The sequence below is a fragment of the Scatophagus argus genome, chromosome 19 (assembly GCF_020382885.2).
Source record: "Scatophagus argus isolate fScaArg1 chromosome 19, fScaArg1.pri, whole genome shotgun sequence".
Classification (NCBI taxonomy): domain Eukaryota; kingdom Metazoa; phylum Chordata; class Actinopteri; family Scatophagidae; genus Scatophagus; species Scatophagus argus.
In genome coordinates, this window is record NC_058511.1 from 13,342,274 (window position 1) to 13,359,559 (window position 17,286).

Here is a 17,286-nt window from a genome sequence, read left to right on the forward strand (position 1 = left end):
TAATCATTGTGTCAGCAGTCGCTGGATGCAGCAATCTAACAATGAGCACCTTTCATCATTTATTTTCAAGATAATCTTTTTAGCTGCCTTTTAACTAGGAACCTAAGCCAGAGAGATCTGCATAGTATTTAGTATTCAGTATGTTAGTTACATGTGCAGGTATTCCATATTCAAGAACTTAATAAATAAAAAATGACCAAAATTGGATTTGTAGGAGCCCATCAGAGGAAGGTTTCTGTGGTGGAAAATACTATAAGTGCCCATTATGGTGCTGTGGCACCAGCAGCAGCTGAAGCAGTAAATAATGCATTGGCTTTAATCACCTAATGGTTTCAAAACGTCCAGCATTTCATTACCAGCTCCATTCCTCTTTGCGTATAATTATCTGATATGAGATTCAACTAAGGGAGATATTCCATTTGATTTTGGCTCGAGCTGAGCAGCTACCTCCTCTGTGCCTGTGGCAGGGCAGAGATTGGTTTCAGATTATGTGGCTCAGACACAATCAGAAGGCTGTTTGACCACTGCTGTCCATGATTGAGGTAGTATAAATGTAACCCCATTGTTATCATCTTGAATTGCCCCTGGTTATAGCTATTAGCAACAGAAGCAGTGTCCTTCGTAGAAAGCCCTGCTCCTTATCTCTGATATGGAAGGTTTCATTTCCATCATACTATTACAAATTGGCTGAAAAAGCAACTGAGCATGACCAAGGAAGTCCTGCTGTTTCCCACTCTTTTCAGTGACAAATAATTTGTTGGTTTATCAGTAAGCAGTCAGAAAGTAGTTGTAGGATTCTGAACGCTGCCTGACAGGAGCACATATTTTTCAAAGAGAACATTCACTGCTTGTGTAGTTTCGAAGTGAGGTGCAATGACTTTGTCTTGTGTCCTGAGGATCTCCACTGTATTCACTCTACTACATACTTGAGTATTAAAGTAGTATTTCTGGGGTAATTAGCATAAAAGATCATTCTTATTTATTACAAATTCAGCATTATTTTTGTAATTTCAAACATTTGTGTTATAGGTAATAATAACATTGTACTCACCAGGTTAATGCACAGATCTGTGAAGGTGATTACAGGGAAAGAAACATAAGCAGTCAGACACTTAGTTTCAAACAAACCCCCATGTTAGCTAGACTTATTTGGAAGAGAAAGGAAAGGCAAACTGAAAAACAATTACTCAAACCATCTTTTAAACTTACCCTCTTACTGTGTGCACACTAATGTTCCATGGTGGATTATTACCGATTCAGAGTGCCGTCACATTCGGCTTTTACCTTCAAATGAAGTGCTTTGGATAATCTGGCTCTTCATCAACTGCATTATCATCTGACTGCTCATTTTCTGTAACAACCAGAATCCTCTTTACAAAACTGACAAATGATGATGATTACTTGCAGTAGCCTCTTGTGTATAAACATATATGTATATTTTATGTGTTTTAATGTGTTCCTGTGTTTTAAGGTTTCTACATGTACATTGAGACATCGAGACCACGGAAGGAAGGAGACCAAGCACGGCTTGTAAGTCCGTTTTTCAACGTGGCACCTAAAAACCCATATGGTATCACCAACCCACCTGCCTACTGCTTCGGCTTCTTCTACCACATGTATGGAAAACACATAGGTAAGATACATTCCTCATATGCTTCCTAGTCCCCAGTCTGGATAAAAAGCGCCTTTGTTGTTCTTGCATTTAATCTGCCATATATCCACTGCTAGAAAGATCTTCTTAATTTATATTCATTGCTCAATAATTCATGGAAATAGATGAAGAGTATAATAATTACTCTTGTTCTTGAAAGAATCTGTCACTGTTCAGTACGTTTGGTTGCTTAAGCAGCAAAAGCAGCTTCAAGTGGAACTCAAATTTCTTTGGCGATTCACTGCTAAGTGAAGGGGATGCATTCTTATCTGTGCGTAACTAAATAACAGCCAATGAGGAAACACCACAACAAATTACATTTCATCATCATGTTGGCACTGAAACAGAAGTCGAGAGATAAGCTTCTTGACATTGCTGTGCGCCACCTACACATGCGACACGACAATCCTATAGACACACACAGACAAAGAAGGGAGAAAGGCTACACTTTTCCCTGTAAGCCACAAAAATTCAGTAATTTCCAGAGATTCTATCCCCTTGGGTGGAGAGTTTTGTGCGTTCATGCTAAAATTTTGTACATACACTCTCAGATGTCTCAAGCAAAAGAAGTTTTTTTTTGTTGTTGTTGTTTTTTGTTTTTCTTTTTTTTTTTCAACAAACCCCTTCAAAGGTGTGAGCATAAATCCCAAACTCTTATATTTCTCTCTGACTGTAGATAACAACCTTGTATGGCCCATTTTAAAGATGGCAGAGCGATTGAAAGAGCACTCTGTGGCTTACAACCGACTCTTAGGCTTCCTTCACCAGGGACCCAATCAGCCAACCACAAGCACTCCTCCTCTGAGTGCAGGCTGCATGTGTGCCTGTGCATTTGGGGATGCTGAACAAGATTGGATCTCTAGCACATAAAACAGCAGGCTTATACATTGTTGAAGGCCTCCAGTGGTGACTTCTCTGTGTCAGCTTCACCCTGTATCATTAGCTGCTGCACAGGTTCATAAGGCAGGTGAGGGGCACCGCTGGGTGGGGCTGCAGGGTCATCTTGGTTTCATCAGGGATGGATGCTGTTTGGGCATAAGGGTAGTTCGTTAGATTGCCAAGGTGCTGTGGAAAGCATTTACAATAATAGCAAAGAATCTTTCCATATTTTATTTCAAAGTCTGTAACAGGGTCTGACCATGTAGGCAGCTGCAAATGGATCATACAGAAATTTTTACAGCTTCTTAAATGTGGCCCACCCACTTCAAACTACTGAGAAAAGCAAAATAGAAAATACAGAATTTTCTCACAACAAATAGCCAATTGTTATAACTGTGGCTGATTTGTGCTCATGTGGGACCTCATCGCGCTCAGACAGTGACACAGAGAGTTTGCACCACAGAAATATTCAGTTAGCTAAGAATACGACTTCACAAAAAATGTATAGTAGACAAGAGGAACCAAAAAAAAATATAACTGAATAACAAACAAAGAGACTATATAAACAGTTTTATGCACATTAAACTTGAACTTAACGTTCAATAAACTGTGAAATCACCACAGACTCAAAACTGCACTGTGTTTACGGCGAGCATTTGGAAGCGTTTACCTCAGTATTCTAGTGAGACATGGTGGTATCAGCAGCATCGCCACCCTCCACCTGCTCTGCTCCGAGCTTCTGCTGGACCTGCTGTTCCAACTCCAACTCACTCAGCTTCCTCTTTTCCTCTTTTACTTTATTTTATTTTTTTTTTTTTATTGCACTGGCATACATATTTTTATGAGCCGTATTATCTTTTCCGGATCTTTTGGCACTCCAGCTGGTTTAATTTCTGAAGTTTGTTAAATGACTCCTCTATGCATCAATAACATAAATACCTCAGCTGGAGGTGAACCACTGTCTGAATAAGTGTTTTGGAATTTTGTTACTCTTTGAATGAGCCTTTTTATGCAGCATCACGTTTATTGAGACAGATTTTACCACTGACCTATTCAGTGTAATCCACAAATTTCACTGTGAATACTTTGAGTGGATTGTTATGAGTAACCAGGACGTTGTCTCTGAAAAATGTGAACTGTAAATACACATTCACAGGTTTGAGCAGTATAAACAAAATTATTTGTTCCTCTGTTGTATTTCTGAAGTGGCAGACATCTCCAAAGAAAATGTGTATAACTAGGCCCCACTTACTGGAAAGTCTGAGTCTGAAAATTAGCCAGGCTACTTTTCAGCTCTCCTCAGTCGAAAGGCCAAGCACAAGTGTCCAGGTGGGGGGGCTGGACCAAACATCTGGAGAGGTGGAGGCGAGGGAGGTGGAGAGAATCTAAGGATAGAGGTGTCAGAGGGTGGCTCAGCAGGGAGATGAGAGCTCCTCCGGCTCCCTGCCGAGGTTGAGTAGGCCGTGACATTTCCAATTTGCTCAAATTGATCGCCAGCCAGACCCTCTCTACCCTGCCCTCCCCCGTCTGTGGTGAAGCTCATGCCCAGACTATGGCATGTTATGATGAATGGGCTAAATGTCAAGGACTTGAAACCCAGCTCAGATCCTCCATAGCTACGCTTCATTTAGTATTCTGCCTCTCCAGCCACAAGAAAAATTCACCCCTGAGCTCAGGAATGTTGATTTATGGTATTTTCCATCCCAGAGAAGTGAATGTTTATGGCAGATAGTCCAAATAATGTATGTTTACGTATACTGTATATTTCCTCATATCGCAGAGAACTTTGTTGTTTAGCATTTAGAGCTGTGAGTCACAAAGCCTTCAGATGCAGCACATTTTCGTCTTGAAATCCTGTGAGTTTGACGCTCTTTGGGACTGCGCTGCTGAGGTGAGTCACAGCGGAGTTGTGACACAGCAGCGCTGAAGGCCAGAATCAGTCGATAAGGAATTTCGCCTACACACTGATGAGAACAGTGGCACAGGCTCAAAGAAACTCCTCCGTAGTTAGCTCGCGGGGGGATACCTGAGACAAGGTCACACTTAATTACTGAAGCGCACATCAAAGTTTGCCTTTGGAGCCCGTGTCGCATTTGTTTATAGGATTAAGTCTCCAGCAAAGCACACCAGGCAAGTCTGTTTTAAGTCTGACCTTCTGAGAAGCCATGGAGTCATCCTTTCATTAGGAAGGAGGGTGGTTCTGCACCTCAATCCCCTCCTCTCTCTTGTCCTCACTACATAATTGAAGAATTTCCAGGAGCTATTTCTCAATTTTTCACCACACTCACATCCTTCTCTTCTCAGATCTTTTTAAATTTCAGTATCTGCCACAGGTATTTCTTTTTTTATATATAAAAAGGGGGGTGCTCCAATGAATATACAGCATGTGCCTTTGCTCAGGATGTGATGACACTGACATAACCACCTACATCACGATGAGTTCAAAGAAAATGTAAGCCAGCCAGCTCAGCAAGAATCCTCCTACATCCTAAACACTTCAACAGGAGATGAAACCGCAGGTCATGTTCCGTACAAGAGCTCATCTCTCACTGGAGATTGTGCTGTCGCTGGGGAAAGTGTATACCACGTTGATGAGAGAATGTGAACAGGGACGTACAGTACAGCCTTCCCTCATTTCCTTGCACACTTGGGTTTTTTTTTTTTTTTATTTGAAGGGGGCTGTACAATAATGAGGCACCCCAGTGAAGCAATGATACTTCAAAAAGCAGCGAGGTTGCAGTCGCAGTCAACTGCTGTTGTTGCACGCTTGTCAACAAAAAGGTGCTGTTTTCCATACATGGGAAATTCACTTGACTTCAGAGCAGTGGTCCTGCTGGGCTTTGCTATGGTGTCAATGCTAACCTGATTTGGGTCTTTGGATGCTTCTCCTGCTGGCCTCCTGCTGAAGGATACTGCACTCTCTCTCTCTGTATTCCTGCATGGCAAAGAAAAAAAACCCAACACAATCAGAGTGTTTGGAGTGCAGAGTAAAGCAGTTGCACTCAGTGTCGTCATCTGACAGTTTTATATCAAAGCCCAGGGCCAGACGATATGTCCCACTGAGGGGAGTCTTCAATTCAGACCTGGTGTATAGTCCATTCTGTCCCACTAAGAACCACCATTTCTGCATTATTGTAAGGGTTATATGTGAATTCAACTGAAATGGTTCTATCATGTTGCATTTCCAAATGTGGAGTTGGTTTCAACAGTGACATCGAGTAGTTCTTCCTCTCCGAGTGATAAAGGAACCCGGACTGAGCAGAAATAGTTTGAAACTATGATACTACTATGAACTACTATGATAAATTAGGAGGAACTGTTCTCCACAGGGAAAGTATTTACACTCATCAAAAATTCTCATCACACATTGCCCATTAGTTATAATTCATTTGGATTAATATGAGCTAGAGAATAATTTATCATCACTTTCCGAATCCCAACTTAATAAATGTATCAATTCACATGACCTGAGTTTAACCTTTGCTGCTGCTCTGCTCTGCTCTGAATGCGAAGGAATACATAAATGTGAAATGCGGGAGACAGAGATGAATATTAAGCTTAAAAGTCTACATACAATGTCACTGCAGTGTCCCTCTATGGCCCACTGTTTGGTATCTCAAATATAGGAGCAGAATTAGTCCAACAAAGGAGCTTAGATGTCCAGTCTTTTATGGATATGAAAAGACTTTGATTTTTGATCTTTTTTTAGGATTTGTTCTCCATTTCTTTTTCCGTTTTAATGGGTTGCATCCATATTGTAGCACAAAAGTCTGTCTTGATGTCACTTGATGCAAGGTTTGTGTGGACACACTTCTGTCATCTTTTCTACAATCTGCTTGATACCATAAAGTTCTTACTAAGGCAAAGTTCTTGATTTAAATGACACACAAACAACAGACAAAACATCTGGATAGAGAGACTTCATATTTTCTAGGTATGGAGCTGGTGATATTCGTCTTTTGTTCTATGTGGGTGTTCTTCTGGAATATTAAAATTTCATTGTTCTGTCATAAGTCATTCTGTAGTCAATCATAAACTGGATGTATTTTGTGAGCTCTCAACCTTTTTTTCCACCTCCAGTCTGTTTTTTTTTTTATCCTGGCAATGCCTGTACTTACTCTAAAAATACAAATAAACCTTGATATGAGCTAGATAATGACAGAAAGAAAGGGCTGGGGCATGCATAAAAACTAAAGTGAAAAGAAACTTTATTCGACCTGTATCTCATCATGGTTACTTATTAAGTAAATAAATGTAGATTTCATGCGCTGTCGAATGCTAAGAGGCAGTGATGACTAACTGGTTAGCTGGAGCAGTCCTGACACACTTTAAGTTAAATATCAATATATTGTTGATGAGGCAAAATGCAGGACAGACAAACTGAGTGAGTATTGCAGATTTAACATACACTGAAGAACCATGTGCAAGTATATAATTATGAATCAGCTTGTGTTTATGTTGTTTTCACACGACCTGGTAGCATATATCATGTGGCCTGCTAAGGCGTCCACTGCCTCGAGATAGAGGTTGTTATACATTTATTGTAATTATTTGCTGTTCGTGTGCGTGTGCTCTGACCTCTGTGCGTAACTCTCTTCCTCCCTCATGTAGGAACACTAAACGCTTTTCTAAGGCAGAAGGGCCAAACGACCTCCGAGGGCCCCGTGTGGTCTCTGAGTGGTAACCAAGGTGATCGCTGGAAGCAGGCCAAAGTGAGCATCCATCCAACCGCATCCTTCCAGGTGAGACAACCCCCCCCCCCCCCCCCCAATCAATCTGATACACAGCAGAGTTCCCCTTGCTGCCCTCTATTTTCTTCTCTGACTGTGTTTGTATGGTGAATTATGAGATTTCCCGGGGGCAGCCAATTGATGTAGCACTCCACAAGCCTTGATATTAAGCAGAGAAGTGGACTGGATCCATAGACAGTGTTTGCTGTTAAGAAAGCACTATCACTCACACTTTGCCATCAGGAAGCCTAATTTGTGTGAGTAGCTAATACAGACCTACTATATCCTCCATCATTTTTACGGCTGCAGTTGTGGAAAGTAATTATAGCTTCAGTGGGTTGTTTTTTTTTTTTGTTTGTTCCCACTCTCACTTCTAAATGTTCCAACACCTCAAGCGTTCTCAGTTCTTTAAATTTTATGACATTAAAGAGTGAAACAAACATTTCCACATGCTGTTATTTTTTTATAAGTGGCAATTTGGCAAAATTACACTGTGTGATTAGTTTTAGATATTTTCTTGCAGCAGTAATAATTTTCTTGTTTTTGTGCTCTGAACATTTAATAAGGCTAACGTGTTTCTCTCTCTGCAGGTGGTGCTTGAAGGCATCCGGGGACCAGGCATTGAGGGAGACATCGCCATCGATGATGTCACGCTGGAGGAAGGGGAGTGTCGAGACCCACCGCCCAGTGAGTAGCACCACATCCCCTTCAGTGTCCCTCTTATCTGAGCTCCAGATTCCCGCTCTCGATTCGTTGAACAAAGTTGAGATTTACAAGAGGGGATCTAATCTTAGACAGGTGCCAGCATGAACTACCACCTTGCGGAGAAAACACAGTTGCCGTAGCAACAGTGTTGTAATCACATGAATGCCGTGTGAGGCTGAGTGAAGCACTGTAATTGCGCTGCAGGAACAAACAGAAGATAAAAACAGAAAACAGGACACACAAAATGGCCTGTATTTGACAAGGTGACATTGACAGGCAGACAAACATTGTTGATTTAAATCCTGCTATTTATTCTTGCAGGAACATTATTTCCGCAAGTTTGTCAAACTTTGAAATCGCCGAAAAACACCATAGATGGATCAGTAATCTGTTTTAATTTTCAATTCAGCTAATTAATAAATGTAATAAATGACCAAGCATCTAAAAAGACAGTTGTTGATCTTGGTCTACAAGATGTGTTTTATTTATTATTGCAAGAGTCATTTGGTCCTATTATGATTCAATGTTGATAACATTAATTCATTTTAATGTCATAGGAGTGGTGATGCAGGCTGAACACAAAGTGATGTTAAAGAGTTACAAAATTCAGTCTTATATGATGAATCTTGACTTAATGTGATGTAAGAAGGAAGAATTAATAATCAAATAGTTCATCATTTTTGAGAATTCATTTGTTTGCTTTCTTGCCGAGGTAAATGAGAACACTGATACCACTCTCATGACTCTGTAAAGCATGCAACTGGAGTCAGCTGCAACAGGGCCACCAGAGCTGATCATGGCCATTCAGGATAGTGTCTGTGATTCCATCGCATGTCCGAAGTCTTCCAGGAGCTGAATAGGAACCTTGTCACTGAATCTGCGTCAAGCTGCACATAGCAGATCGAACCATGGCCGGAAGTCAGACACAGGAATGGCATAGAGAATCTGGTCAACTTTCAAAATAAAACATGATGTCCTTTCACATGTCGCATGTCTCCTTTTACGTGGTAGAAGTAAATCAAATGAAAATGACCAATTAAACAAAATCTGAGCAAACCAGCAAAACTGGGCTGGCGAAACACTTTCGAAAAGCTCCCGGTGGTTTATAAAGTCATGTGGAGGACAAACCAAAACCATGTTGTGGACAGAGTGCACCAGCTGAGACGCTAAGAAGTCACGGTGCCCAACAAAGAAATAAAGCAGCGCCAAACCAAAGTTTAAAATCCCAGTGTCACATTTTTACACCCGTTTTTTGGTTCCTTGGACAAAGCCAGGCTCGCTGTTTTCCCTGTTTTCAGACTTTATGCAAAGCTAACCAGCTGCCAGCTGTATCCTCATTATTTATCACACACACATATAAGAGTGGTATTGAGTTTTTCATCCAAGTCTTTGCAGTGACTAAGCATATTTCCCAAAATGGTAAACTGTGCCTTCAAACACACAGCTCATTACAGCACTATGTGCTCCTTTTTGTGGAGGTGTGTTTTGTTTGAGGATAGGAAAGCAATAGCTGCTGTTATTTTCTGTTTCTTTCACTTCTGCCTGTGTAGATCTCAGCTCCAAGGGTCCATTCACATCCTCCCATATATGGCTGCTCAGCGTCACCTTGGTGATGACGCTGCTGGAAGGTCAGAGGTGACCCTTCTCTCCGTCACCTCAGAGGCAAATATTCAGACCCACCGTCTGTGAACTATACCCTCGGCATCCAATCACCAAAGATTCATGCATCCTGAAAGCAGCAGGGGATCCCTGACAGACGAGAGAGGGCCCGAAATTCATGAGAGAGAGGAAAAAATAGTGATAAAAAGTTACACAAAAAGTAATAAAGAAGATGCGCTAATTTTTTAAAGAGACCTCTTTTACAGAAAACACCCCTTGGTGCAGGACTCGGAACATCTTCACGAGGACAAAGACAGGTGGGCGATGAATAAACCTGGACTTTGGTGAATGAGTTCACAAGCGTCGAGGGAGGACAGTTTGTAAAGCACAAGAACAATTTTATGAAGTTATGAAAAAATCTTTGGGAGGCGGCGGAATATAGACACTGCTGACTTTTTGAAGAGGAAATAACATTTCCCTGCTTACAAATACATGGAATCAGACCTTTCTCTGTGTATCTTTATCTTCATCTTCTTGCACCAGACGCCAATCACCGACACCTGTTTTTCACTCTAGCCCAGCCTCACGTCACACCTTGGCATTTCTTTATCTGCTTGGTGCTCTACTGTAGAAAAACAAGGACTCTGGCAACATTTAGTTCTGTCTGCTTACTCCCCTGTAGCTGTCCATGTATCTTTTTAACACTGTGCTCACGAGTCCAAGTGGCCAACCGACAGTCTGGTGGCAGAAGAAAAAGAAGAAAAAAAAAAGAAATGCAGAAGAGTCAGTGAAGGTGCAGACAGCAGGACAGGAGGGCAGAAAGAGGTTCAAGCTTAGGAGCTGAAATAAGAGGGAGAGGTGGAAAGAGCAGAGAGGAGGTATATTAAGGGGAGGAAGGGAGGAGGAACAGGCAGAGAGTAGAGAAAGGTCCAATTAGTGAGGCCTGACTCAGCGGTCCGCCTGTGGAACAGAAGCCACTTTACTTTCTGCCATGAAACAAAGTGCCTTCAGATTACAAACCGAATCGTGAGCCTGGGTGTTAATCAACATCGGACACATCTCTGTTCATGTTTCCTCTGATGGGCTATTTTCTACATGTTTCTTTTGCCCCACAAGTGCTGATGGGAGGGCATGCGTATTCAGAGGGAGTATGGGGGTTGTGCTACACCTTGGATTTCACTCCTGATGGGACAGTCATGTATGTGAGAGTGTGTGTGTGTGTAGGTCTGTGTTTGTTGGTGTGTGTGCATGCGCCTAAGCCTATGCCTATGCCTACACGTAGTTCAGTTTGAGGGCAGCCGACCAGGCAGTGCTGGCAGACCAGGTTTGGAAACAATATGGATCCAAAAAGTGGCAACAGTGAGGCTGTGGATCTTTTTTTTTGCAGAAAGACGGTTTATGATCATACAGGAGGATAAAGACACTTTGTCGAATTAATACCCCCTCTCTCTTCTCATAATTCTCCTTCCCTGCGGGCGAGCATTTTTTAACAAAAGAAAAGAACAACTGCTGAATAAAACATTGCGTTGTACAGGGAGGAGAGTAGGAACTTTGGGACTGTAGGCTCTTCATTGGGGTGCCTCGCCCCTATCCTCCACCATTTATATGGAACAATATGAGAATAAAAGATAATAATGACCATAATAATAGTCATGATATTTTATTACTCTAGCGAGAATGTTTCTCTGCTTTTACACAAACTGTGAAGATTGACTGTGGAAGATCTACCTGAGACCATAACCTTAACCAGCGGGGTTTTTAAAAAATGTATTGTAAAAAAGAGAAAATAAGAAAATGAAAAATTCCGTTCATTGTTGGTTATGACAAATGTTTTGAGGACTTGTGTCTTGTTTCTTATTTTTTCTGTTGAAGATGACTTTACTTCCTTCTCTTCTTGTTGTCTCCCTTTGCATTGCTTAAGTATCAAAGCTGATGGAAGCATAAGAAGTAAACCAATTTGGTAACTGTATAACTTGTAAATGTTAAAGAAGCTCTATTCAAAGGTTTATGATAAATGTTTTATGTTGGAGTACAGGAAGCACAACATACAGTTTAAGGTCTCAACATATAAAATCCATTTTATATTTCTCTGCACATACAAAACCTTCTCCCACTGGCTTTACACCACTCTGAAACAAGTCCATGTTTAACTTTAAACTGATCATATTTTGCTTGTGACATTCATATTTATAGTTCAGCCAGAACGCTGAAGGTGGCAAAGGCAGCCCAGTCAGGAGAATAAATGAAATCCCCATGAATGCAGACTGGGTAAAGCTTCAGTTTGGCGTTGTGGTTGTTCAGCATATGTAGCCTTTTCCGTCGAAGCCTGGGTTGGTCTGAGTGGGTCATGTACATGTGTGAACATAAAGCTGTGTACAATAGGTGTGATAAGAAACTGTAAAGAAGATAAATATGCTAAGCAAAACAGAGCAGAATGATGAGCATTTCAGGGCATCCTTACCTTGTCATTATAGTCTGTATGATGTTACAGATACATGATCACAGCTAGTATCTGCTATCCATTTCTGTTTTTCTTTCATTTCTGTGGTTTTATTTCCATAAGGCCCAGATCACAATGAATGTAAATGGAATTCTGGGGGAGGTTCTTTTCTTACAGTCTTTCTAGATGTAATGTTTTACTAAAAAATATGTTTTTTGTGTGCTTTTGATTATGAGAACTTTCATTCAGACATTCACGGGATGTTTTGGACATACATTCGGAAAATGTAGTTTGTCTGACTTTAACACACTTTCCAAAAATATAGGCTCTGATAAAGTATCCATTAGCTGGTAACTGTACCCTCCTGTGGTATAGTGGGTAAAGAAAAGTGCCAAAGTGCCCCATTCAGTCGTCAATAAGTATGGATATGAGTTTCTTAACATATTTTGGAAATTGTTGTGTTGTGTTTTACACCCTGAGCCCCCCTAGGACCGGGTTAATTTATGATAAGAATCCTCATGTAATGGTAACTCCACCTCAAAGTACATGGATATTAAAAAAATTACAGCTGGATTTAAATGAAAGAATGCCAATCTTCTGTCTGAGGGTGACACAATCTGCCTACCAGTGCCTCTAAAGCTTGCTAATTAACACCTTATGTTTTGCTTGTTTAATTCATGCAAAACTTAAAGTATGAAAACAACAAATGTAATGGGAGTCATTAAGTCACAAGCTTGCCAGGCAGCTACAGAGCCTTCCAAAAGTCACTGCTCCTGGCGAAGATATAGCCTGGTACATAACCCTGATGAGAGTAGGGTTTGTCTTTTTTTTTCCCTACAGTTTTTGTACAAATCAAGCAAACAAGATATAATGTGTTCACCAGTGATCTCTAGAGGTGCTGCTGGGAAGAGTTTCTTTAGCTTTAGGCAGAACAAAACTAGCGCTTTCCCCATCTCCAATCTTTATGCTCAGTTAAGCTAAGTGGCTTCTGGCTGATTATATTTTTCTTACAAACATTAGAGTGCTAGTGCTAGAGTTCTCATCTAAATCAGAAAAAAAAAAAATATGTGGTCCTCCGCAAAATGCCAAGCAGTTGCTTCAAAATAACAGCCTGAGTTGGAAAAACTACTGTATATTTCCTTTTGGTGGCCATAACTACAATTTGTTTTGTGCATATTAAAATCAGTATTAGCCTTTCAAAAACTGTAGCAGACCTGATTTTAGTCCTACTTTTGTGGTGTATATTATTAAACCCTGGGTACATTCATCTGCAAAATTTTCACCAGTGTGAAGGAAATATTATTCTCCAAGTACCACAGCTGAAATTGGACAGAAAAATGAATCCTTGTTTGTTTCCATGGTATTACAGCTCTCACCATGTCCTTGATTTCCATTTCTGTGCAATCCACACACACCGTGTCAGCCTCTGCCCTTTGTGTATACGTGGTGAGTAGCTTACACACTCAGCTCGGCTCTATTTATTGATAAAAGTGCTCTAAGCTACTTCAAAGTACAATTGAAAGGGATTAACAGTTTTTGAATATGTAAACAGTGTTGTGCGACAGTTTTCTTTCTTATGGTGTTTACTGACTTTATTTTGATGATTAGATTAAAGGTTTCTGTAGTTGTGGAAGGTGTGAAGTGTTCATAAACTAACAAGGGGAAATGGGTTTTGAGGTATTTGCAGCTCCCGATTAGTTTGTGTTCTGGAGCTGAATGTGTTCACGTGTGCCAAGTGGTTTGTTTTCACATCACTGTGCCTGGGCCCAAGAGCACACAGATGTTTCTCAAAGCAGCCACTTTAGTTTGACACTCATGCGAGAGTTTGCAGTTGTGATGATAGTGCCATAAATTTTAATAGAGGCTTGCAAAAATAAAATGGCCGCACATTTTTTTGCTCCTGTCCTCTTGGCAGACCTTTCTTGGAATCTATTGAGTTTAGTCCTTGAAAGCACTTTCATGATAACATAGAATTAAAAAGGTCTCTATTGTTATTGCGTGGGCAAGAATTGTAGTGCAAGCCAATGCAACTGTCGGTAGTGAACACTACCCTCTGAACTGGCATCAGATGTTTTGTTCATGCCTGACAATCACTGGCTTAATCGCCAGCTGTGGCTGTCAGCTGACTAGTAATGTTCAATCATATTCATGCAGGTGTACAGAATAGCCATCATAGCCCAATACTTCTCACTATTACTGTGGTTTGCTCCTGTAGTTCCCTCCTCCACTCAAAACTCCTCATTATGTCCTAAAATATTTGCTGTTGTTAATTTCACAAAGTCGGTGTTCATGTATGTGTTCATTAACAGGAGATTCATTCTCCCAGCAGAGTCTTTGTTCTGCTTAGCTTGTTTCAGAGCTCACTAACAGCAGAGCCTTTTCCACCAAATATAACCAAGTAACCATGAATCATCAATTCTGATGTGTTGATGTGTCAGAAAGGTGTTGATTTAATTCTATCATCATTTTTAAAAGCTGTACCTTGTGATGGTTTGTTTTACTTGATTGTATTGTACTTGATGTTTTTGCCCGTCCATGCAGTTAATGTAAATTATATGGAAAAAGGTTTTTGGGCACCTTTCGATAGGATGCAATCGCATAAAACCAGGAGAAAGTACAGCCTGAAAATGCACAATAGTCAACACGCTCTAAAAAGCTTGCACTTTCGACAAATTATAAATGAGGTGTTTGGGTCAGTTGCATTGTATTGCATTACATTGTACTGGTTGCAGTTTACACTAGAAATTGCCTTTTTTCTTTGCAATTCTGCTGAAAACAAATGACACAAGTCGATCTTTATTGCATAAAAAAGGGCAATAGCTGTTTGGTAGGTGGGAGGAGGGAAGCTGTCTGCAGTACAGGGATGTACGCATTGTTTTCCTGTTAGAATGCAGTTTCACCTTCCTTACTGATGAAAGGACACACTTGACTTGCTGTCTTTGTGTAAATTGAATGATACAAAAAACAAACAAGGACATGTTTTCACTGCAGTTTCTTCTCAGAATCTTTAAAAAAATCTTTTATTTCTTTTCTGTTTCTTTTTGATGAAAACACAAATGTATTATGCAGTTGTGCATGAATGTACCCAGTGCTCACATTAATACCATTAAAATCAAAGTACTGTAAGGACATGGTCTGTCAGAGTTTGTGCAGGCTGCAGATTGAACATAATTGCTGCAACATGCAGTATGTCGAAACAATTTCCCAGGTTCTTTGGTAAATTTGATTAAACCTATCCATGTGAGCAGACCCATTTCCAGTCGCTATGGGAGAAAATCTAATTTAAAACAAGGTATTGCCTTAATTCCTGGAAAGTGCATACCTTGTAATATTACAGTATAAACGTAAAGTAGGAAAGATCTTGCTTAGAAAGTGAAGTCCTGCTCAGTTATGCTGTAATGTAATTTCTTGCTAGGTGTTTTTGAAATAATTCAGCTGTAATTTTCAAATGTTTACCAGTACAGCTATAAGATAGTACTATAACATCCAAGTATTTAAGTACATAAAACCTAATGCTCGTAGGGTCTCTAAATGGAACAGTCCCAAGATTTCTTTCTGAATGAAAATGTTCTCATTTTCTGTTCAACCTAAGAAGGGCTTTGTCACATCGTGCCATTCATCGCGCTATTTTAGCTCCCGAAATAACCGTTCAGTTTCACTAGCATGATATAACGGCAGCTGGTAGCCCTATTATCACTATACTCACCCTTCTTTCTTGGTATTGATTCAGGAGAAAAGAATTGGTGCCAAGAGGGGGTGTGAGGGGCACAACCAGCACCAGTAGAAACAGTAGTCACTGTGAATTTGGCAGTCAGAAAAGTGTTCATATAAAGCAATCAAATACTAACAAAATGTCTGTCATATTAAAGCTGAAACATTACCCCTGTGCTGAATGTTTTTCAAGAGTAAAATTGCCATCTTAATGCAGTGAGTTTCTTTCACACAGTGACTGGGCAGTAGTGAGTGACTTCTCGCCAGGAGGCTGCCTGCAGTCTCACTAAATAAGTGGAAGAGGTAGACACATTTCAGAGATCTCATTTCACTCTGTCAGAAAAGAAGCAGTATGTCGTTATTTGATGGCATGGCTTCTCAGTGTGACAACTTTACCAGTGGGAAAACTGCCACCTCTTGGAACCTTACTGTCTCTGGTGTTGGAGTGAATCTCATGACTTTTCGATGGCGTTCCACTTCTTTCTCTTTTACCTGCTCTGATCAAGAATCACACACCAGGCAGGAGCAACATGAATGCTCACACAGACTCCGTTTTTACTTGTCCGGCTATTTTGCCATCAGTGCAGCTGACTGCATGCAGGATGACAAGATGAAGGTGTTTGCCACCATTGAGAAATTGCCAGCCCTCCACTTTTGAAAAGACCCCTGGGAATAATGAGATTTGATGCTGTAATATCAAGGTTGTTGAGAAAGCTGTGTTTCAGTGATGTTATTTATCTTGTTCTGTGCCGACACCCTGTAATGATGACCTGTCACTCTTCTCTGTTCTGTGCTCTATATTTATATATGATCAGGCTTCTTTTTCACTGTATTTCTTTGGATTTATCACCCATTTTTTGTGCCATACCTGCAACTAATGAAAAAAATAAAGAAAAGGAATATTTTACACGCCGTGTCATACATTTTCACTTGTGACAGTATGAGACCAGAACATCCTAAATAGAACAAAATAGGATAGAATAGAATACAATGTCTGATAATATACGCTTGGTGCTTAGTACAAATCCTCTTGTTTCTGTGGCTTGCCTTTACTTGACACCTTTGTCCCAATAGTTTTTCAAAGGAAAAGCCAAGTTATCCCCACAGTGACCACCTGTCTCCCATTCAAAGGGCTGGGAACAAAAGCTTGTGCAAAGTGCAAATTGTTCTTTTGACAGTACTCCCCAGTTTGTGGTTCTTCTGAGGAGCTAGCATGCTTGCTTTCCTCTCAGAGTCTAGAGCATATGAGTGATTGTGGCAAGAAAAGGACGTCTGAGGGACAGACAGAGGAATAACAATGGTGTATGGGACTTGAAAGTCATCCAAAGGTTAGCCAGCAGGGGCCTCCTGACTGAGCAAAGCTTGTAGAGCGACAACGAGCAGAAGCTACTGTACACTTCCTGAAATGACTTTTCTTCTTTTTTCATCCCAGTGCAGTCTACCTTTTTGATATGCTAAATGTACAGGAAAACCAAAAGACCTGTAATTTTATTTTTGAATGACCGCAAGGTCAGAAAAAATGGAGTTGACCATAGACCATAACGTATGGAATTTAAACATTCCCTGTAATT

General features: G+C 40.5%; 1 protein-coding gene across 8 annotated transcripts in view; it reads left to right on the forward strand.

The window, feature by feature from the left end:
* Window positions 1–16,691, forward strand: part of LOC124050087 (MAM domain-containing glycosylphosphatidylinositol anchor protein 2-like) — a 220,997-nt gene extending 204,306 nt beyond the window's left edge. For all 8 annotated transcript variants that reach the window (XM_046372209.1, XM_046372205.1, XM_046372202.1 and 5 more), the window contains 4 exons: window positions 1,472–1,633; window positions 7,142–7,272; window positions 7,851–7,947; window positions 9,516–16,691. In XM_046372209.1, coding sequence (XP_046228165.1) covers window positions 1,472–1,633; window positions 7,142–7,272; window positions 7,851–7,947; window positions 9,516–9,604 — 479 coding nt within the window. In that variant the 3' untranslated portion in view covers window positions 9,605–16,691. The remainder of the gene's footprint in view (window positions 1–1,471; window positions 1,634–7,141; window positions 7,273–7,850; window positions 7,948–9,515) is intronic.
* Window positions 16,692–17,286: the final 595 nt, after the last annotated feature.